Source organism: Notothenia coriiceps, unplaced genomic scaffold (assembly GCF_000735185.1).
Source record: "Notothenia coriiceps isolate Sejong01 unplaced genomic scaffold, NC01 NC01_scaffold00011183, whole genome shotgun sequence".
Taxonomy (NCBI): Eukaryota; Metazoa; Chordata; class Actinopteri; order Perciformes; family Nototheniidae; genus Notothenia; species Notothenia coriiceps.
The window spans coordinates 261,140-283,253 of NW_011343884.1; the positions used below are offsets into that span (position 1 = coordinate 261,140).

The 22,114-nt window shown below is 40.7% G+C and overlaps 2 protein-coding genes across 2 annotated transcripts in view; one reads left to right on the forward strand and one right to left on the reverse strand.

The window, feature by feature from the left end:
* rgs17 (regulator of G protein signaling 17) overlaps positions 1-8,410 on the forward strand; it is a 20,945-nt gene extending 12,535 nt beyond the window's left edge. Inside the window, exon 6 of the mRNA XM_010772410.1 lies at positions 834-8,410. Within this exon, the coding sequence (XP_010770712.1) occupies positions 834-1,022 (189 nt within the window). The 3' untranslated portion in view covers positions 1,023-8,410. The remainder of the gene's footprint in view (positions 1-833) is intronic.
* Positions 8,411-9,328: 918 nt separating this feature from the next.
* pcnx2 (pecanex 2) overlaps positions 9,329-22,114 on the reverse strand; it is a 34,798-nt gene continuing 22,012 nt past the window's right edge. Inside the window, exons 26-38 of the mRNA XM_010772414.1 lie at positions 18,260-18,263; positions 17,293-17,546; positions 16,256-16,489; positions 15,573-15,676; positions 15,174-15,318; positions 14,838-15,068; positions 14,007-14,164; positions 13,702-13,818; positions 11,855-12,033; positions 11,166-11,332; positions 11,007-11,081; positions 10,093-10,269; positions 9,329-9,340 (exon numbers count right to left, since the gene is read on the reverse strand). Of these exons, the coding sequence (XP_010770716.1) occupies positions 9,329-9,340; positions 10,093-10,269; positions 11,007-11,081; positions 11,166-11,332; positions 11,855-12,033; positions 13,702-13,818; positions 14,007-14,164; positions 14,838-15,068; positions 15,174-15,318; positions 15,573-15,676; positions 16,256-16,489; positions 17,293-17,546; positions 18,260-18,263 (1,857 nt within the window). The remainder of the gene's footprint in view (positions 9,341-10,092; positions 10,270-11,006; positions 11,082-11,165; positions 11,333-11,854; positions 12,034-13,701; positions 13,819-14,006; positions 14,165-14,837; positions 15,069-15,173; positions 15,319-15,572; positions 15,677-16,255; positions 16,490-17,292; positions 17,547-18,259; positions 18,264-22,114) is intronic.

The window sequence follows — 22,114 nt, forward strand, 5'->3', positions numbered from 1 at the left end:
TAGAGAAAGTCGACGGTGACGACCCACTTTGATTCATTCAAACATTCGAAAATGCTTTCTGCTGCTGCGGACAAGAAAGCCAAACAACTCACGTTCACCGAGGCATCAACCTCCAAAACCCTTTCGAGGGCTACAAGAAACGAAGTGAGTAGCCTACAAGAATGAAGCTGGTCAGATAACGAACGAGTAAATGAAAACAGAATGAGGCGGAGAAGTGTGTGTGTGTTGTGTGGGGGGGTGGTGTGTGTGTGTGTGTGAGATTAAAATAGCCCAATTGCTTTTAACAATAAATAAACATTGAATGTGTTTAATTGAATAGTAAACGGGTTTAACGTTAGTGGCAGGTTGTGTGTGAAGAGAGAATAAATAAGACAGCCCAATATTTAAAAACATTGTTAATCTTTTTTCCCGCATATTTAGCATATTTCGCAACTTTCCGCATATTTCGCAACTTCCCGCAATTTCACCGCATAAAATCCCATAAAACCCCGCATGTTTAATCACATAATCAAGGATTTTAGCCTGCGTTTTTCTGGAGGGTCTATTCTATGCCTTTATCATGAAAATGTGTCAAATTGTCAAAATACTTTGGTTTATACTAATAATAATAATAATACATGTGATTTATATAGTGCTTTTCCTGGTGCTCACTAAAGTTCAAAGTATTCCCATTAACCTTGTTTGTTTTTTTGCTTTAATCCTATTTAAATGTTACCAAAACTTCAATGTTAGCATGCCAACACGCTATACGGAGATGTTGAAAGTGGTAAACCATTGTTGATCAGAGTGTCTTAGCATTGTCATTTTGAGCCTGTATCATCTGTCTTCCTCAGGTGAGTCTGGACTCGCGGGTCAGAGAAGGAATCAACCTGACCCTGGCGGAGCCCAGCAACCTGATGTACGAGGAGGCCCAGTTCCAGATCTACACCCTGATGCACCGCGACTCCTTCCCCCGTTTCCTCAACTCCTCCGTTTACAGAGACCTCCTGGCCAACAAGAGGCGCACCTGCCTGGAGACCTAGACCCCCCCGACCCTCCCTCATCGCCATCGTACGCCAACGAGACTACTACTTACATTTCAAATACTACTATGGTGCCAGAAGTCGGGTTTGGAAAAATCTCTCCCTCTTTTTTGATTGAAAAGACTGAACGACATCCAAGATAGCTGGTTGTTTTTTTATTTATATTTTTTAAGCAATTTATATCCAGTTCTCCACTGGAGCGAGGTCGGGCTTTGCTGGTTGGTTTTTGGTCAATTCAAGACCATGAATGCTGGCCAGTGATTGTTTTGCTAGCGATTTGTGCTGTTTGTTACTGGCCAACCCACTTATCAGCTGTCGGTTGAAATGGCCAACCTGACGGCAAGCTGCTGGTTTACTGTGGACAAGGACTCCTCAGGCGGTGGGGACAGAAAGAGAGAGAGAGACGAAAAGGACACGCCAACTGTTCCTGTACTGTAATATCTAGACCTCATGCTTTCTATCCTCACTTTAATACTCTCTCTCTCAAACTCATTCTGTCATATTGTTTTGTTTTTCTATTTCTGTCACATTCCTCCGATGTGTAAAACGTTTTATTTCTTCACTGTCCAAACATGACACTTAGTAGTTGGTGGGAGTCGGGGTGTCTCTGCCCGTTTAACCAATTGAAGCACTGGCTCTGCATGTAACTCTCTCTCTACAGTAGCTTGACGATGTAAGCCGCGGACTGCAACTATTTTTGAATATTGGGATGTATTTAGACAGGGTCCTGTCTCGTTGTCTGGGTGTCTTTATTCGGTGAAGGGAAAAAGTACACTTCTGCCAATTTGAAGCATATTGCAGTTTTTTTTATTGAGCAGATTTGATGGCTTCTGCAGTAAAGGCAGCAGCACCTACCCATCCACCCGACTGTCCATCCGTCCGTCCGTCCGTCTAAGCACTGTCCTTCTTTAGGATTCTTTAACTGGGAGAAGTAAGGGCTAGAATTGTGGTTGGGCAGCTACATGTATTATTATAACTCGTGAACTTTAGACAAAAAAATCTCTCCACCGAGAAAATCACAATGCCTTTACATGTAAGAAAAGGCAGAACAGGTGCTGCTGGAGTTTTTCTGGAAAGCAACCACAGTTTGTCCAACGATCCCTACCTCCCATCTTTTTCCCTCCGACTCTGACCATCACAGCCTGACAAGGTGCCCAACGGGGGGGAAGAAACCACCGCTGGAGAGAATTGAAATAGACCCACGTTGACTGCAGATACATCATGAGATTTTTGCGCAGATAAATAGGGTTTACCTTTTAGTGTTTTAATTAGGAAAAACTGGTTGGGGGACATACGCAGATGCAGCAGGCACTGATTCAACTAATAGGGTTTTGGAGCCCTGGCCTTTGACTGTAAGGCTTTACCTTTTAGATGCTGTAGGTTACATGGCAGTCCCTGCAGTTTGTTGTCCAGTTTCACGCTGCAGATACGTAACCCGGGTGCCAAACATGATTTTAAAGATGCTGTGATATCAGATGTGACGAGGTCACCAGGTTGAGACTCTCTGTATTTCTGGTGCATGTCGGTCTCTCCTGCAGATTGAGCTGGGAGAATGTATGTTTGTCCTTCAGTTAGCTACCACCCATTCAAGACACTCCTTTTTTCCAGAGCTAGTGAAGAGGGTTGGTATAATGCTCACAAGCTACCGTGCCGGGCTAGCGAAGACGCTTGCGTAGTCATGCTACATGCTAGCCTTCTCGAAAAAAGGCTAACTAGGTGTTAGCATGCTTTAGGCAAGCAGTCAGCATGCTTGTGCTAGCCAATGATAACCCTCCAGCCAACTGCCAGCCCTCACACACTCTGGTTTTCTAATCTGACTTTCACAGCATGCGATGATAATTGCTGTGTGTGTGTATGGTGTAGTTACACACTTAACAGGAAAATGTAGGAAAAAAATAACTTTAAGAGGGTCTTGCCAAATGTCCCATTAACATTTTGTAGTATATAAAAGGACATTTTGTTTTTTTAGATGGTGTGAACATTTGAACCTTGCTCCTGGCCTGTGGATGTGCAGTAGAAAGTGCATGAGTGCAGTATATGCTAATTTGTTTAATGAACCCGGCCTCCGAGTATATTCATTGTGTAACATAATGGATAGCTGACCTCTTGGTGTGATGGTTAGTGCAGTCTTAAAGTGTCAATTAAAAACAGTGCCACTCCTCATTGATAAATCTAGGCGTCCATGTTGCCACCTCTTTTAACTACCTGAAGTCCATGTGCCAAGTTTGGTCTAGATCAAATTAAAGAGTAGACGGTGCAGGATGTCCACAGACTAATGAAGTGCAATTGTGTTGGATACATTTTGAAAAGTTTATCTTATAAATGACTAACCATGACACCTGTTAGGATACTCAAAATGTTTAAGGCCACTTTTGGATTATTCAAAAATCTTGCCGTATTCAATTAACATTTGCCAGTTGTAAGAAATTATTTATTTTATCTTTAAAAAAAAAAAGTAGAATAATAAATGCAGGTCCTCTGCTAGAAAAGATTATCCATAGTTGAGTTTTCCTCAACACTTATTTATATTTGCAGTGTTGAAAATGCTAACTAGATTAATCTGCCAAGTCAAATAAAAGTGACAATATAAGTGTTTTGTTGTCAAATATTGATTTTAAATCGGTAAAACTGACACTTTAAAGTCAAGAAGATGAGTCTAAACTAATAATCACCAAACATTTTGCAATGTTCCTTATTGAAACCATGCTATGGGCAATACATTACTACCTTGATTGATATTGCTTGGCGGCTATAATGAAGAGCTCTGCATGCTTACACCGACTATATCAGATCCATAAGAATTCAGAGTAACTAGCCAAATCTGAAACTGAGGGATCAGTAATCACACTTTAGACGTTGCATTTGGACAACTCTATAACTTTTTGACTAAATAGAAGAATGCCTGTAACTCATAAAAAGCAGAAAATGTCTTCTTCTGCACAGTACAGCTACGTCTCCTTGTTGCTGACTACACAGTAATTTAACACGAGAATGTTTCACCAACAACCAGATAATGAAATCGTGGTGCAATTAAACCAAGTTTACATTTATAAATAGTGAGATGTGTGTACCTTATTGAATAACCGCGGGGAGCCAACTGTCCTCAGTGTGAGCAGAGAGCCAGTCTCTGCCCAGTGCTAACTCCATTAGCACTTTACAGGGTTTACAGGGAGGACAGACGCAGCAGAGCCTCACGTCCTTTCCTCATAATTTATTGTGACTTGTACACAGTGGGGAAAAGTACACGGTTGTTTATTTTTAATAACTGCATTTCAAATGTAGATTTTACAAGCAATGATGATGATGTGAAGTGATGTAGTGTCATCGCTGACTTTAGATTTGTGTCTTTAACTTTCCATGGGTTTAAGTGAGTGGGATTTTGAAACGTGGCTGTGGTTTTATCGACTACAAAAAAAAAAGGTTGCGAGCTGAAGTGTCCTGATTGGTTGGAGGAGGTCTGCGAAGCTTTGGCCTTACTGACACGTTTTATTCTTTTTCCTTTGTATAAAAAAAACAACAACAAGCGTCTCCGTAGGCTTTTCACTACCTCTCATGTTGGTTAATTTATTTCACATCTAGTTGTCAATGTACAAGTTGTTTTTAGATCTACTTGAAGCCTAACACTGTAAACAAAAATGTGCACAGAAAAATGACTATGTATATGACCAGAGGGGTTAAAGAGAGCTTGGCCTAGTCGACATTATTTCTTTGTTTGTTTGTATGTTTGTTTTTAATTGTGTTGAGCTGAACTAGATTTTGCATCTCTATAAAGAATTCAGGAATCCACTGTCTAAGGGCTAATCCCATTTTTGCCTATGCAAATCTGTTACTGTGGGTGAGTTGGGAAAGGGCGAGCTACCGCACCTTTCACCTGTTTGATGGACCATGGTTTACAATGCCCTTTGCTGATATTCTTCAATCTTATTCAGCAAAAATGTACGCTTTCTTTTGTTTCTATATAAATATTATATATCTATATATATAGATATACTGTATATATAACAATTAATATACAGAGAAAATAGTATATGCCTTCGTGATTATAAAAAAGAAACCTTGCTGAAAACAAATAAATGTGTTGTTGTCTGACATGTGGCTGTGTGCTGGAGTCTTGGTAAAATGACGACTGACAGAAGAGTTTACTCACTAACCCTCATGACTACAACAGGATACAAAACCAGTGGCTGACCTTTTGCAGTATTCCCTAACTGAGGGGAAACACGTTTATTTATCTAAGGAGAAACCACATCATGACTTTCTGTGACAAGTACTTTATTCCAGCCCTTATGTCTTTTTCATTTTTCAGTGTAACATTTGGTCAATTTTAAAGCAAGACTATGTATCTTTTGCTTAACCTAAGCTATAGATGCCACTGGTGACAGTAAATGGGTGGAAGCCAAAACATTGTGTTAGAAATAGAGACAAGTCATAAAGTCAGCAACTGACTGTAATATCAATAAAAGGGTGAGATCTAGGAAAATATTGCTAGCATTAGCTAAGATTAGCCGCTCGTGGCTACACTCAATCTAAGTAAAGCTGCAACGCCAAAATGTTTGAGCAGATCAAAATGAGAAAATGTTGAGTTTACTGCTCATTAATTAAACTTTTCATTAGGAACACACACACGCTTTTGTTATTTTTGTTGAAAAGTTGCATAGTCTCTCTTTGAATGGCTGAATTTGAGCATGGACACTGTCCATATTAAGTCACATTCTTTATCCAGTCATCTGTTAATAAAAAAGAAAATCCATGTTATATGAAATGATAAAAATGTGATGGTGATAATCTTTTTGTTGTGCGTCAGTGGAGCCTGCACAGATGTTAGTGCGAGTTAATAATTAAAAGTGTGCAGCACGGTGTCGTCTGCAAACAGCAGGAAGTTACTCTACAATCCTTCATCTTCTTATTCTTTATGTAGCCACATCCAGTCAGACTATCACTGTGCTAATACAGTAGCATTGATTTAGGACACATCAGCAGAAGTGGGCTTTCTGTTTTTTTAATACTCCCCTAATGCAAGGTGTAAGAAAAGTCAATACTATGTTACTTATAAGACCGTTCACTCTGCTCCTGAGAGCATCTTTAAGCTTCGAGTTGAGGGTTGATTTAGGTCTGATAATTTATTTTTTAACTCTTATTTGTACAGAAGATTTAGCTCCGTGGAAATGACAATAGGAGGGTTGATGTATAGATTTTTCTCCTTAAGTACTCACAGTGCATGATGACTGAACAGAGATAGGTTTATCGACTGAAGGTGGTTAGAAACGTGATTTGGTGCCTCTTTACGCTTCACAACAGACCTCAAGATCTCTTTCTGTCTCTCAAATAAAATAGCAGTTAAAGTGAGATGGTCCCGTTTTACAGCAAATATAACACCAATGTTTATTCCTCCTCCTGACGCCCTCATATTGTCTCTTTTGTACCTCTTCGAGAGGTGTTTGTGCTACTTGAAGGAAGAGTTTATATTTGTGCAGGTACCTGGTTGAAGTTTCAACAATTTTAGGCAATCACTTTTCTCTTTATTGATTTAGATGCCTAAACCTCCTGGTTTTTGTCATGCCTTTGTAGATAGATCACAGTCGTTAAGAGATGATCCGCAGGTGAAAATAAAAATAATTTTACTGTCACTTTACGCGATAAAATACAAGTGACATTTTTCTATTCAGCATGCTTTTTGCTAAATAAATGAAATAATTCAGTTATTTGCTATAAACGATACTGTATGAGTATGTATTCAAGTACTGCAGTATGCAGACATTACAAATATCAGAAACTCTCTTGAGAGGTTCATATTTTTCTTCTAGTATGTTTCACTAATATTGGCGGTTATGGGTTCCTAATTCTTGTTCGAGTGTCTCGTGAATTGCCAGAATGACTAAATGACCCCCTCTGTATTAACGAATATACACTATGGTTGGTTATTTCCACATGCATGACTCGCAGAGTAATTTTACCTGGACAGTTAAAGTGCAGCCAGCTTCACTTTGACTATTTTCCACTGGAAGCTTGAAAAATGTGATGATGACTGAGTTTTTTTCACATGAAGGAAGATGTTTTCCTTGTGCACTAATGGTCAACAAAATGCAGAGTTAATGTATCATCTTGCCACACAACGCAAATGTGACCTCAAGGCTTCAGATGTTAAATGTTTAGGTGAGGAAAAAATGATGCTGGAGCTTCGAACAGCAGCGAGTAAGCTGAAGAGTTTAAATCAATCCTTGAACAGAAGTCGCTGTCTGGAACGCCCCGATATGCAGGAATCTCTTCACTGTAGCAAAGAAAATACATTCCTGTGTTATTAGTCCAACCTCGATTGAACACCATCTTCTGTTGTAGAGTCTAACAGGATTTAACAGATTTAACACGACTGAGCATTTGGGAATTTGTACATTGTGAGAAACATTTAATCATGTTGGTGTTGGCAATCCTCTGCATGAATAGAAAGCCTTTATTGTCATTGTACAAAAAATATACAAGGAGATTTTGGAGTGCAACCCTGTCACCAGTTCAATACATAAATATGCCTTTTTTTTATTATTATTATTATTATTATTTTGTCTGGCTAGAATTTACAAAAGTTGCAAAATTGTAAAACACCCTTTTTTTGATGATCACCTTTTTCCTGACATGAGAGTGCCGTTTAATTCAAATAAGCAAAAACAATTATTCAAATCCTTTTAAAATAAATTGTTGAGCTACGTAAAGTCAAAAGGAAAAGGGTTGAAATTTCCCTGATAAACTTATCAATGCAACTCTCCCAGGATGCGTATTAGGAAATAAAACATGCCAAATTTATAATCTAACTTTTGTTTTAATGCAAAAGGGTCAAAGGTATTGTTGGAATATGAAATCATATATTTTGTTGCAAATGTTCCTTAAGAATCACATTCTGTTAGCTGTCTTTTCACGTTGCTGTCGTGGGTTTTTGTGTCATTTCTCTGAATCATCCACATGTAATCTACTTCATGGACATGTAACTAAGAGACCTTTACAAGACTCTGTAAACAGCAATTTGACAAATCTGGATTACAAGCAACCGTTCCAACTGAAATTGTAATTGTCACAAAAAACCTGTGAACTATTAAAAAAATGTTTTGTATTCTTATAAATTATTTTAACAGCAGGTTTATTTCAGTCATGTTTTCTTCTTTCAGTTTACTGAAAGTGTTGTTTATTCACCTTTATCTTCACACGAGTCACATGACCAGCGTGTTCAGTTGTGGTTCATTTTGAGGTTCAGTCTTTGTCTTTCTTTACATGATGACATCTTGTATTAAGAGAAAACTCCAATCTATGGTAACTGCCCTTGAATATCTGTAATTTAAATAGTGCTGCTAGAGAAAGAAATCTAAATGTAACAACTTACAATAAATACTTAATAGATTTTTGCCAAATGTGCCTGTGTCTTTCTTTGACTGGAGGTGTGCGATGTAGTTCCTGTATGCAGTTTTAAAAAAAACATTGTTCCGTCAGGGTGCAATTTTACAACACCACAAGTATTAAGGTTTCCACATTTCAAAGGCCCTTTTCTCAGCAAAAAAGAAATCACATTTCCTTATCCATAAGTAAATTACAGTTTTTCTCGATTGCTAACACACTAAAATGATACATACAGCACAATTATTTTAACTGACACTCAAAGAGCAAAACATCGGCTCAAATCTCCAAAACTCTAAACACGTTTTCAGCTTTTCACACAATTTGCAAATCAACATGGCACTTTTTGCAAACCACTGCACACGTTTCTCCACGTTAGACACAGGAATCTGACATAAAGTCACATGTTAGCTGGTTTAAAACACTGATATTCAAAATGCCTCACACATGGACCAATGATCAAGAAACACGTGACCAAACACCTGATCGCATAATTGTTGGCTCATCAATCAGGATGTTAGCACTATAAAAAGACCACAGGTGAGCAGACTACTTTCTTACAGCACAATAGAAGCCAATCCAAGAAAGCACGAGATGTGGGCGTGGAGTGAGAGGAGAGGAGGAGAAGAGCTAGAGCTGGAGGGAGAGACCATGGTTTTAGACGAGACAGAGTGTATTCAGCTAATCTAAGACACGATGAACTGTTCCATCTAATCCGGCTAAGACTTGAAAACGGTTACAGTTGTAGCTCTGCATATTAATGATATAATCAGTGCTTATATCTGTTGTGTGAAATTTTTTTTACTTCATTACTGTAATTGAATTGTTGGCATGTTGCATACTACAATGTACACAAATCTCTGCCAATGTACAGTGGTAAGACTGACTTTCATGCAACACAGACACCTGACAACCCAAATATCTTGTGTTTATCTGAAGGACTGAGACACAAGAGGTCAGTGGAAGGTTAAGGATTTTCAATGAGGCACAGGAAGCAGCAGTTACAAACTTGGTTTTGGCAAACAATGCCATGCACACTTAGAGAGATCTGAAGCTAGTAACTATGAGCTGTGGCATGTTACACAAGTTATTTTTGAATAAAATGTGATTTTTCAACATCTCATTTGTATTTCTTAATTTTACGTATTCTGTAAACTCAAGGCAAGCAACTTTCTCTNNNCCCGGACCCCCCTAGAGGATGTGAGGTCCACCCCAAAATAAAGCAGGTTAAAATAATTAAACTGCATACATTTTCTTTTAGCAAACACTGAAAACGGGTCCCACATGACCCAAACAGCACACAAAGTATAATGTTAAAATGTGTTAAATATATACACTTCAAAAAACAAAAACAAGAGAAGTAAAAGTAGCGCACTACTACTTATTTTTTGAAAGTAGCTCTCATCCTAAAAAAGGTTGAAGACCCCTGCATTAGAGCGTAAAAACTGTAACTATAAGTATCTGAAATAAACATGTGTACTAAAACAAACACCAATAACTGTATTGCATTGTTTTCTTATGCACAATTACTTCATACTTTCTTTGTCTTTTTCGTCCCGCATTTATTGTGCCCCCCTCAGAAAATAACTGGCCCCAGCCTGGCCCCCCCAGTCAAATTGGTCTAGAACCGCCACTGATGAAGGGATTACATTTTGCATTAGGACCTTTACATGCACCTGTTGATTTTCCCTACCTGCGTGGCTCTGCTGCCGGACCTGTGCGAGGGGCCCATGGCGATGTTGACGCTGGACGAGGACTGCGTGTCCGTGGTGTTCCCCCCCTCAGCAGCGGACAGCCCGGAGATCACCAGGCCGCTGGAGAAACTACGCTTCCCAAACAGCAAGCTGAGAGTGGACGAAGACGAGGAGACCTGGGAAGACATAGGTGTGTACAGTAAACACTAAGATTAGATTAGAAAACACAAATATGCTCATGCACAACAATTATCTGTAACTGAGAATAACTTTAAGTCAATATTACACTATAACCACACGCTTTAGCCTGAAGGTGTGTAATGTTTCCTTGATAAGATTTTGTTATAATGAGAGGGATAAAATGCTGAATGTTGCTTCAAGTATGCAGTGATAATTACATAAACAATTTAACATTTGCACAAACAATATGCAGTGTAATTCAGGGGGTTTACTGCTCAACACTTAAAATACAGAAAACTGGTGTGGCATGAGAATCCTGTCATGGAAACATTTCAGTTTGAATGGAGGGGGTATACATGTTCCTATTGCAAGTTGAAGCAACTTTCTGACCTCTCAGTATTAGACTTCCTTTATTTCTATCTTTCATGATGTGTACAATATAGTAATTAAACGTCTCAGACAAACATTATATTTAGAGTTATAGGATAAGCAACCATTTGTAAGATGAACTGTGTATGTTAAGTCTAAAATACAATATTCAAGGATGGTTTTTTTCTAAGTATTCTTTCATTTAAACATGTTTCATACAGGGTTTTCATTGCCCTTTATCAGGATTTGGGTAAACTGCAAGTGTATAATTTTCAAGTGAGTTAAAAAAAATGTATATCTTCATCTGATCTCGTGTGTTTGTCAACAGAAGGTGTGGATGTAGAGAAGTGTAACTAGCATTAACCTGGCTGCTGCGCTGCTGATGCTGCGCTGCCTGGATTTGCGAGTTGATCCCACCGGCTCCTGAGAGACGGGGGACCTGAAGAGAGAGAAACATCCTCTTATTGTTTTATACTCCTATTAGAGGATGCATGCTTCAGAGTGTGTGTTTGTGGGTGAATACCTGTGAGAATATAGAGGCTATGGAAGTGTTGAAGGACAGCTGACTGTTGGACAGACGCTGGACGAGGCCGTGGGTGGAGCCTGAGTCCAGGATGGGCCCTGATTGGCTGGTGACGGGGGGGCGCTGACTCTGAGGCTGCACCGACCGACTGCGGTGCTCTCTCCTAGCTGCAGGAACACACACACACCAAAACTTTATAATCTAAAACAAGAATAAACATGTGTGTAAAGATGTTTTATTTGTGATAAGTCTGATGAATCATGTACCTTTTAATACTTTGTAATACAAAATAACATTAAATCAGTTCGCTGTTTAACTTCAATGCACTAGATGTAAAAGTCATTATTGTTCATTGTATTTATTACACAATATCTACTGCAAACATTATTCCAGGGACACTTCACATTAATGCACATTGCTGTAAAATAGTTTCCCACGAGGCTACTTTTGTAGTCCCTGTTTCAAAGTCACCATAAACATGGACTGTTCGATGCAAAACAGTTGTTGGTGCTGACAGATCTGTGAACACATTTTAGGGTTATGGTTCTGGTTGGTGTATTAAATGCAGTCAATAGAGATTCTCCACAAAGGATAGTGAGACACGTGTGTGTGTGTGTGTGTGTGTGTGTGTGTGTGTGTGTGTGTGTGTGTGTGTGTGTGTGTGTGTGTGTGTGTGTGTGTGTGTGTACCTGCGTTGTGGTGCCTGCGGCTGTGTGTGGTCCTGGCTCTGTGCTGGTAGAGGCTCAGGCTGTTGGACGCGACAGAGGACGGCCGGTTGTTGCTCAGCGATGACGAACCACCAGCACCGCAGTCCACATCCTCCATGTTCACACCACTGTTACAGCTGGTCAGGTTGTCCTTACGCACCCTGAAAACACACACACACACACACACACACACACACACACACACACACACACACACACACACACACACACACACACAGCTCAGATTTACTTATTTAGTTCACATCAGTCTAAGGGACACAAAATGGCCATCAAAAATGTAGCAACTCTTAAGTATTCTAGCTTGTTTAACAAACATAAATAAATACACAACAAGGGAGAAGTTACGTAACTCTGCTGGCAGACGGAACACACACTACTGCAGCCTTCCTCTTAAATTACTTAAATGTGTTCAAGCTGACGAGGCACAGCCCGTCTCCCTGGCTCCTCGGCTACTTACTGAAATTAAGAATACACCTTTAACTCGAGGCCGATGAAACCGGATTTACAAACTAATCTAATCTGAAAGGAAAACTCAGCCTCTAAGAAGCTTAAGAGAGAGCTACACACACACATTAGCTGACCTGCAGAGGTTAATGCAGAGCCTATACCATAAGCTATGCTGTAGGGACTGGGTGAAAGAGAAAAAGATAGAGGGACGGAGGGAATAAAGGAGCAACAAGGGTAATATTGTTGGCTGTCCTCCCACTCTGCAATCCTCTCTCTCCCACTGCCCTTGTGTCTGTGTTTAAAATGACAATAAAGTTGGCAGTCCCTCCTCAGCACTGACTTCCACTAAGTCAATAACTGTAAATGCAGAGAGGAGCACTGACTCAGCATTACACTGCGGTTTGCACCTTACCCAGAGGGATTTACACCAAATACAACCAGCTGAATAATAAGTAAACACTTTGAAGTTACTAAACTACATTGGGGTTAAGATCTTAAACCCAATGTTGTGTTTTGGGGTCCCAGACCCCCCTAAACAGCTAAAAAAAAAACATTCTTATTGCTGTTTTATCAATTTAATACTTCATAAACTTTTCCAATTTCACAATGAGTGCTCAAGTGATCGACTTTCTTTTCAAGAGGGTACTGGATATTTTGCAGCGCTTAAATGTATTTTAGTGCAATAACTTTAATACAATAATAACAGTTATTCTAATGGGAAATTATATTGTACTTGTTTTTGCCACTTATAATTAGGTTGTTTTGTTTTTGTGATTGTTTGCACTCCTTTAGTACAATGTCAAAAAGAGCCTTCTCTTTTACAAACAACAAATTGAAACTAACTACTATCAGTGTGTAAGACATATTACATTACATTGTGTGCTTAATGCTTATACAGCTCGCTTTGAAGCGATTTTGGCAAAATGATTAAGGAAAACAATATTATGTGTACCCAAATACCACTTGAGCAACAACCCCAGGCTGAAAGGGATTAAATATATGACATACTGTAGATGTTTTTGCTTTATAATGCTAAATAAATTAAACCGAGCTGGTATCAAATGTTGAGATACACTTCTGAGCTTTCCGGGTATCTAGAGTAATTCAAGTACGTTTTTCCAGGAAATGAATCCATGACCTCTCAGTTACAGCACTGCCTTATTACCCACTAGACCGAACTTAATATAAAATGATGAGAGACTTTAGCATGTGAGGAATGTTAAGTTATCAGTACACTCAAAGGGAGAGTTTTTAAGGGAGGTCCGAATAGGCAAGGAGGAAAGGACTTTGCTTTTGACTGTGGTGGTGGGAATATAACATATGCTTTTAAATATGCAGAAATGTATTTATTCTCTACTGACCGTAACCATTTGGAGCAGAGCCAGGATCGTATGGCGTCCAAGCTTAAAGCGCCTCCTCCGATGCTGCGGAGCGTACGATGTGTTCCTGCGTACGATGTTGTCAGTGGTGACACATACCTAGAAGATATAGAAAAAACATCAGCGTCTAACACATAGACAAAACTATAACGATTTTTTTTTTGTCATATCCAAAATGCATCAAGCAGAGGGTGAATGAGCAACACTGACGCAAACTTTAAATTCAGTCATGAAAGCTTGTAATGTCGGTGTCATGCTCAACACTTCTAGCTGTGACCGACACGTACATGGGGTATCCCAGCGGCTGGTCGCAGGACGAGTTCACCATGTTCCTCAGCGCCTGCTTCGAGTTCTGGATGCTGCCTCGCTCCGGGTTACGGTTTCTTAAAAACACCAACTCCTGCTGCTGGCCTGCCCATAGACCTCGCACACACTCCTTATTGATCTGCAGACAGAGAATCAGATTACATCATATAAAAGAATATATAAATACTTTTTAAAGTAACTTCTGTTTGATCATCCTCCATTGGAAGAAATATTTGATTGACAATGGCATACTGTAAACTATGTTCCGACAGCTTCTGATAGCTTGTATATAAATCCCTATTCTAATAATGTCACCTAAGTACAGAGATTTATATGAGGAGCGCTAAACTTGGAAGCAAATACAACTATTTGATCATCTATTCTCTTCGGCTTAATCCATGAGAGAAGAAAGACAGATAGGTATTTGTGATAGCTTGGATGAACTTTGTTTTTTGTCCCTATTCTGCTCCTTTTCAGGTTCATATGTGTATTGTGTGCCTCTACTGTGACATGCTTTAATGTTTAAAAGATCTTTATTTTTCTCATACTGCCTTTTCTGCAGCACCTCTTTTCACCCTCTGTCTGAAACCAGAGCCCATTTTACTCTGATCACTGACCACTTAGATATGTCCCGCCCCTTAGCCTATCACGTACAATGTGTTGGAGCGCTAGCCTATAGAAGCGTGAGTGTGACATAGTGATGCCATTATATTAGGTAAGTAAATAAAGGAGTCTGGAGGACACACTACAGGAATAGGAACACCCTAAAAAGTCTTTGACAACATTTTCAAACTCAAAAAATTGACTCTTACCTTGATGACCTTGAAGCTGAGGTGGCGTTTGTACAGCATGATGACCTTATACTCGTCCGTGCCGTCGTCGATCATGTGTCTCAGAGTGAGCAGCGTGTCGCGGCTGGACAGCACCGCCTTACGCCAGGCGGGGTCGCTCTCGTGGCAGATGACCAGGCTGCTGCGGTAGTTTGTGATGGCTTCGTACAAGATGGAGGCCTCCTCGGTCTCCTCCAGGCAGGTGAAGTGATCCTGAAAGGCATAATGGAGCACTTTAGTATTTTGATCAGACTGTAGAAAACAGTCTGAGAGTAACAGCGTCAGCCATTTAAAAAAAAAAAGCATGGTGTACTTTACCTGATGCAGCTTGAGGCTCATTCTGACTGCAGGAGCCACCACTTTCTGCAGGAGGTCAAGGTCAGCAAAAACCCACTCGTCTTTGGTGGCGATGCGGAAGTCGCCTTTAAAAAGGGTGTTGAAACCGTACAGAAACGATTCCAGACTTTGTGGGAAGGCAGAGGTTTGTGGGGGAAAAGTAGATATAATGGGAAAGAGGAGAAAGAGGGGAGATTGTTTTTAGATTATAAAACCACACAAAGACAGAAAGTCATGAGTTCAGTGTTTGGATAAAAAGTTGGTTTCTACCGCCCCCCTCAGGTGAATCTATCAAACTGCAGGCAACGCAAATAGTAGGCCCCTGCTACTGATACTCTGAATAAACGGTTTGTATTGCCCTTTAGCTTGAATAAGGTTTACCTGTTGGACATGTTGTGCGATGCCGTGCCGAGGGATCTCCTCCCCAGGACGGAGAGAGCGTAAGACAGAGTGACCAAAGGAGAGTCTTCATCACTGTCCACAGGCTGGACACAAGCACAAAGACAGGGGAAACATGAAGACATATAGAGAACATATAAAAACAAGTACAGATCCTTCTCAAATGTTGGTCTTCTTATGACCTTAACATGTCATCTGAGATACATTATCACTGTAATTACTCTTGCTTTAAACAATTCGCCGGTCAAAAGAGGAAAAAGGACGATGTTTTTATGATAGAATAACAACTATTCAGTGAAAGACTCATTCCTCCGAGATGCACCACAGATGTTATGTAATTTATTTTATTCTATATTATACATTCTAAATTGAACATCTGTCAATGAAAATCTATTTCCCCCTGGGATTATTAAAGCATTTCAGATTCTTTTTTAAACAGTATCAGATAATCACTAGTTTCCTCCTCTCAAATGAGAATATTTGCTGGATCATTAAACTAAGAATGTCAGACTTTGAACTGCTGGTACGAAAAAAGAATCAATGTAAATATTTTGATAGGCATTTTTTAAAACTATTTTCTGATATTTTAAAGACTAAACAGGTTAAAAAAAAAGTTCAGTGAGACCCATGATGAGGCTTGATAGGATAATCGTTAAGTGGCGTACCGTCTCCATCTTCCCAGCACAGTGCTGGATCCACTCCAGGTAGACGTTGCAGAAGCTGGCGCGCGTCACTCCCTGAAGGCAGTGCACGTAGTCTTCATCGATCTTCACACTAAAGACCTGAGGGTCGCGCTCGATGTGGTGCCACTTGGTGTAGGACAGCAGCGCCTCCTGCACCGGGACGTCTTTCAGCCAGGTGGAGAGTTTGGGAGACTGGATCAGGTAGTAGATGATACACTGGGGGGAGGGACCAGATCAAAACAAAAATACTAAGCACAAAGAGAGCACAACAGAAAGAGATAGCTGTGTTGTCGATGCTGGACACATCTGGAGCAACTATTGGCAAGCTGTCGTGTGTAATAATGATTAATGCATAGATACAAGTCTATCTATTTAACATTTTGGCAGGCGAATACTTAAGAGCCCTTGAGACAAGAGCGGGTGATTGAATATGTCAAAGGTCGATGCCTTATTAGAGCTGCACAATATTACCTTCCATAACAGAGACTCAGTTAATTCAGTGTATTCAAATATCATCTTATAAACAACAAAAAGAGATAACAGGAGGGCGTGAAGTATGCTAAGGTGTTTTGACATTGCTGCAAAATGTGTCTCGGCATCGACATTAAGCTAGGCTCACATTCATCTATATGAAAAACGAATTTAACATTTATTTTAACTCTGAAATACGTTAAGATAGGGACCTAATTTACACTATAGCCGAGCTTAAACAAACACAACAACAAGAAGAAGAAATAATAGGCACTATTAAAGATAAATAAGAACGAAATAAGATAATATGAGTTCAAATGTAATTCAAATTAATCAACCAAGTAAAAATTAGAAGTCAGGTCTGGTGTAACAAGAACATATATTTTCAACTGACACAAACCAACTAACTAACTATCCTTGCAGTTGAAATGTTTACATCAGAATAATGTTTAAATAATTATAACTAGTGACGTAGTAAAGAGGCAATATGTCTTGTATACTCTTTACTTTAACAAAGTGATATCATTTACTACTTAAATGCAGCGTACCTTCAAGTAGTAGGTGATGAGCAGCTTTCGGAGGTCGTACACCTGCAGCATGGTGGCGGCGTTGTTCTCACTGATGCTGTAGCCCTCCAGCAGGTACTTGGTGGCCATCACCTCCCAGGCCAGCCAGCGCAGGTTGAAGGCGGCGTTGCAGGACAGCATGTGGGGCAGGTGACCGGGCTCACAGCAGCAGCAGGAGTCGTCCTCCTCCACCCCCTCCGTGATAGCCTCCACCTCCCGCTGCTGGCAGTATGTTCCTGGGAGATCGAGAGATGAAGGTGATCATTCAAAGAGCGAGTTATAATATTAGGGCTGTCAAACGATTAAAAATTTTAATCAGATTAATAACAGCTTAAAAATATATTAATCATGATTAATCACCATTCGAACTACCGTATGTCCAAAATATGCCTTTTCTTTATGTATATTGTTGTGGGAATGGAAAGATAAATGAAAGAAGGCGGATATATCCATTTAACATACAGTATGTATGTATGTTTATTATAACATTATTCTGTGTGTCAAAATGAAAGACAGCCCACACACCTATCAATCATCAAACCGCGGGGTCTTAATTCGGTTGACGTAGTTTTGGTACAATTCCGTTGTACAGACCGACGTTAACAGCAGCCCTGCGCTGCCACTGGTGGGATGTATGGGGCGGGCCATTCTGCACATGCGTTAAATGCGTTAAATATTTTAACGCAATTAATTCAAAAAAGTAATTATCGCCGTTAACGCGATAATTTTGACAGCATTAATATATATATATATATACATATATATATACAGTGCAATAATTATTTCATGCTAAATGAAGCTCTGCTGCTTGGATACCACTAGATCTTGTTACAGCTTAATATAAAAGTACATAACGATTGATGTGTAAATTAGCATAATTACTAGCTAGCCGCTAGCTGCTAACTGCCGCCTCGTTAATAACAAATCTATCATAATAACAATCCAGTACCATGCTGTCATGAATGCGTAGTGCTGTTACGCATACGCAAATTGTCGTGCTTGATGTGAACGAGCATTTTGGGGGGCGTGGTTAAAGTTGCGCATGCGCTATGAGCGCACATACGGGTACTTCTCAGGCATGCCGGGTAATCTGTGACGTTTCGCTCTCTCATGAAAAGTTGGGCCATTTTATCATCATGCGCCAATGAGCAACTCTCATAGGATTGAATGAGGGGCCCCGCCTCCCACGCTGTATCTAGGGTTGCGGTCGGATAATCCAAAAATCAGCTCCTAACGTCTAACCCTATCGTCTATTCCTTGACCTCTGAGTGACGCTGTTTACAAGTAGTTCCAGCAAACATCCACTGATAAATTGCGATGTTAACAACCTCATGATAACTTCATATGTTTTTAACTTAGGATCATACCTGTGTTTAGTCTAGAAATAGGTAAATGTGTGCATTTTATTATAAAGTTGTGTATACAGTATTTACAGACCGTTGCAAAAACTAAGAAGCTTATAAAAATCAGGTTTAAAACAAAAATAGCTTTACAAAAAAGTAACACATTTAAAGATGTTTGGAGTTTTATTTGAGTTATTAATTTTAATTTTTTGTCAAAGAGATGCTGATTTGAAACCGTTGTTACATACAGTTACGGCATTTCCTGTTTCTGCCGGAGAGAGGGGAGGCCGTCCCAAAAAGCTTGCTGCTGTATTTACTCCCTCCATCTGATAGGAGGGAGCCTCGTTGAGCTGCGAGTGTTCACTCCGTCACGGAGGGGTAGGGTCGAGGGAGTGGTTTGGGATTGGGCCTTAGGCCCTTTCTTACTTCTCTTATTTTTCATTTCCTTGCTCCTCGGTCTCGGTCTCACCGGAAGTTGATTTGTCTGCGCCATCTTGAGTAGCGTCCAACTTGTTGGGTGGTAACCGAGGCTAACAGTGGGAGCCCAGTCTACCGACTCAACGTCACCCAAAGCGCTAGGGCACCCTAAAAATCCCACTGTTAGCCTCGGTTACCACCCAACAAGTTGGACGCTACTCAAGANAGTACATGGCACACACCTGCCTGGCGGTCGGTTAGCTCGAGTTCGGTATCCTTGGGCGTCGCCGGGCGGATGGAAATAGTGCCGACTTAGAGAAGTTGCGATATACTTCCTATTGAAGAAAAAGTCCCGTCCCCTTTCCGATGGTCATGCGTCCGATGACAGGGCGTCGACGACACCCTCGAGGCCGATGACGTGTAATGAGTTCTCTGCAACACTTTTTATTTTTACTCAACCACCCCGTAATACCGTGGATTGGTGAGGCGTTCGACGGTGTCGGCGCACGGCCCCTACTTTTACAGACCGCAACGGTACAAGCCGCCGGACCGTTGCCCGCGGTCAACTACCAGTGACCTAAAATGTCGGTTAGCGCCTAGCAACTTCGGGGAGCCAGATTATACAAGCGCCTCGAGTGTTAAACTCACACCCGTTGTGCTCTTCCTGATCGTCCGGACTGCAGCGCGGGCAAAACGGAAAAGTGGGTTTGTTGCCCTGTTGGCGGAAGTGCTTTGCGATACACTAACAAAATCGCAATTATTTGGCTTTGGTTAAATTGTTAGTAAACGAACCAGTTTCTCATGGCCATATGGTGACCCTCTGTTAAATAAAAAAAATTCGTCTTATATAAAAAAAATCAACCCGGGCTCGCCCGTTCACCTTTCAGCAATACGACCGGGGCCACAATTTATCACGAAGCTCGGTTCGCCTGTAAAATACGCTCGGGACGAGAGACAGTGACACGTACACACCATTACAAACCACGTTCAAATCTGCCCCGGAACGCACACACGGACGCACACACTGACAACAGATCTAACTCCCTTCTTTTCCTCTCGAGTAAAACGGCGCCGTAATCTCAACTTCGGTCACCTTTAAATCTTAAACTTATCTTGGCAAACACTTCCTATGAGCTGAACAAGTGCTACAACCCCGCAGATATATATTAATATTGTCTCTGTAGCCCGTACCTCACGTCTAGGATTGCTATAAACCATTAAGCGAACAAGTTTATAGCCATAGAGCGACGGTTTGAGCCTCAGAGGGATTCAAGCGAGTCCGATTTCTGTATCATTTCCATACCGGTGGGTCCTAGTCTAAAGTATTTTCTTTTTGCATGTTACAAAATACGGAACACACGATTTATAAGTTCTCTATACCTCTGTATTTTCCACAATTTCTCGTTTCGACCTCCTTTATTCTATACTTTTTCTCTGGACACAAACTATGTACCGAGAAAAGAAAGAGTATATGATAATCCCAATACACTTTCAGAAGCGATACCGTGTAGATTCTGAGACGTCCGGTCCGTTGAGCGGAAAGGGTAAAACGGGAGGGTTTATTTCTAAGTAACCAACTATCGGGCAAACAACGCGAAAGAAATTTTTGCAAGGATACAGAAAAGTATGTATATTTTTACCTATACCAATAAATAACAATCCATATGTAAACGCACAACGGAACCTGATGAACACCTTTCGATATTAAAATTGATAAATTATAAACCAAAACATAAAGTTAGATTTCATTAAGTACCAAATAGAATAATTCTAATTATTAGGAAATTCAATACACCGAATGTTTTTCGGAGTAGTACAACTTCGTCACCTCGGTACGTCCACACAGCAGCGGAAAAAAATCTTGAAGCTGGGCGTGTCTGAAGCTTGGGGATTTTTTGCGAGCAACGCGACCAACAACCAATCACATGAATCTCCCGCCCCCGACATACAAAGCAATAGCAATGTTTAAACGAAGTAAACTGGATATAAACTCTCCAAACAGGCGAAAACCTACCGGTTTCACCCACTGTCTCTGCCACCTCCCTCAATGCCTGGTTCCTCCGGTTTGTATCCCGGTAAATAGTTCTGGTCGTAAAGAACCGGGTGATTTGCTACCGTAATTTCTCGTTTGGAATATGAGGAAATGAACTGCGGTCTGGCTCTCCCAGCTTGCACGCGGTTTGATTGGCTAGCGCTTGCACTGGCGGGATTTGCATAAACGGGATTTGATTGGCTGATGCCAGCTTCGAAAGCATCGGGAGCATCAAAAGTTGAACATTGCTCAACTTTTGATGCTCACGATGCTTGCAAAGCCATGCTCCGCTCCCCACAATGCAGTTCGGCGAAGATTACAAATCTTCTACGTCACCCCATTCAAGTGAATGGGCGAAGCTTTGAAAGATTTTTTTCATGCCTGTGTGTGGACGGGCCGTAACACCCCCCCGGTCAACAACTTCAAAATTCAGGGCTATATATAAAATCGCTGGCCCCCGAAAGTGTCTCTAGGAATATTTTTGGCCCTTGGACAAATGTAGTTGGTGATCCCTGCCCTACACCCTACCCCTACACCAGTGCTTCTCAAAGTGTGGTCCGCGGACTACTGGTGGTCCGTGAGCACCCCATAGTGGTCCGTGAGTATATTGGTAAAATTTCACATTTTAAATAAATAAATACATTTAAGGTTTCCGCACTCTCGCGGAAATATCTCCACCATGGAGCGAGCTTAAGTTTCACTGTTGATTGCAGGATATAGCCCAGCGCCACACCTTCGTCACACATGTTGCCACTTGTTTGTACCATTTTCAGGCGATTTGTAATCTGTTCTAGAAAAACTATGTGTTTTTGGATATTTGTGTGTTTTTTTACTGGTTAAGTGGTCCTTGGTATGAAAAAGTTTGAGAAACACTGCCCTACACACTACCCCTCCGTAACGGAGTGAAATCCGTGGAGTGACACTCGCAGCTCAACGAGGCTCCCTCTTGTCAGATGGAGGGAGTACATACAGCGGCAAGCTTTGGGATAAATTCCCCTCTCTCCGGCAGAAA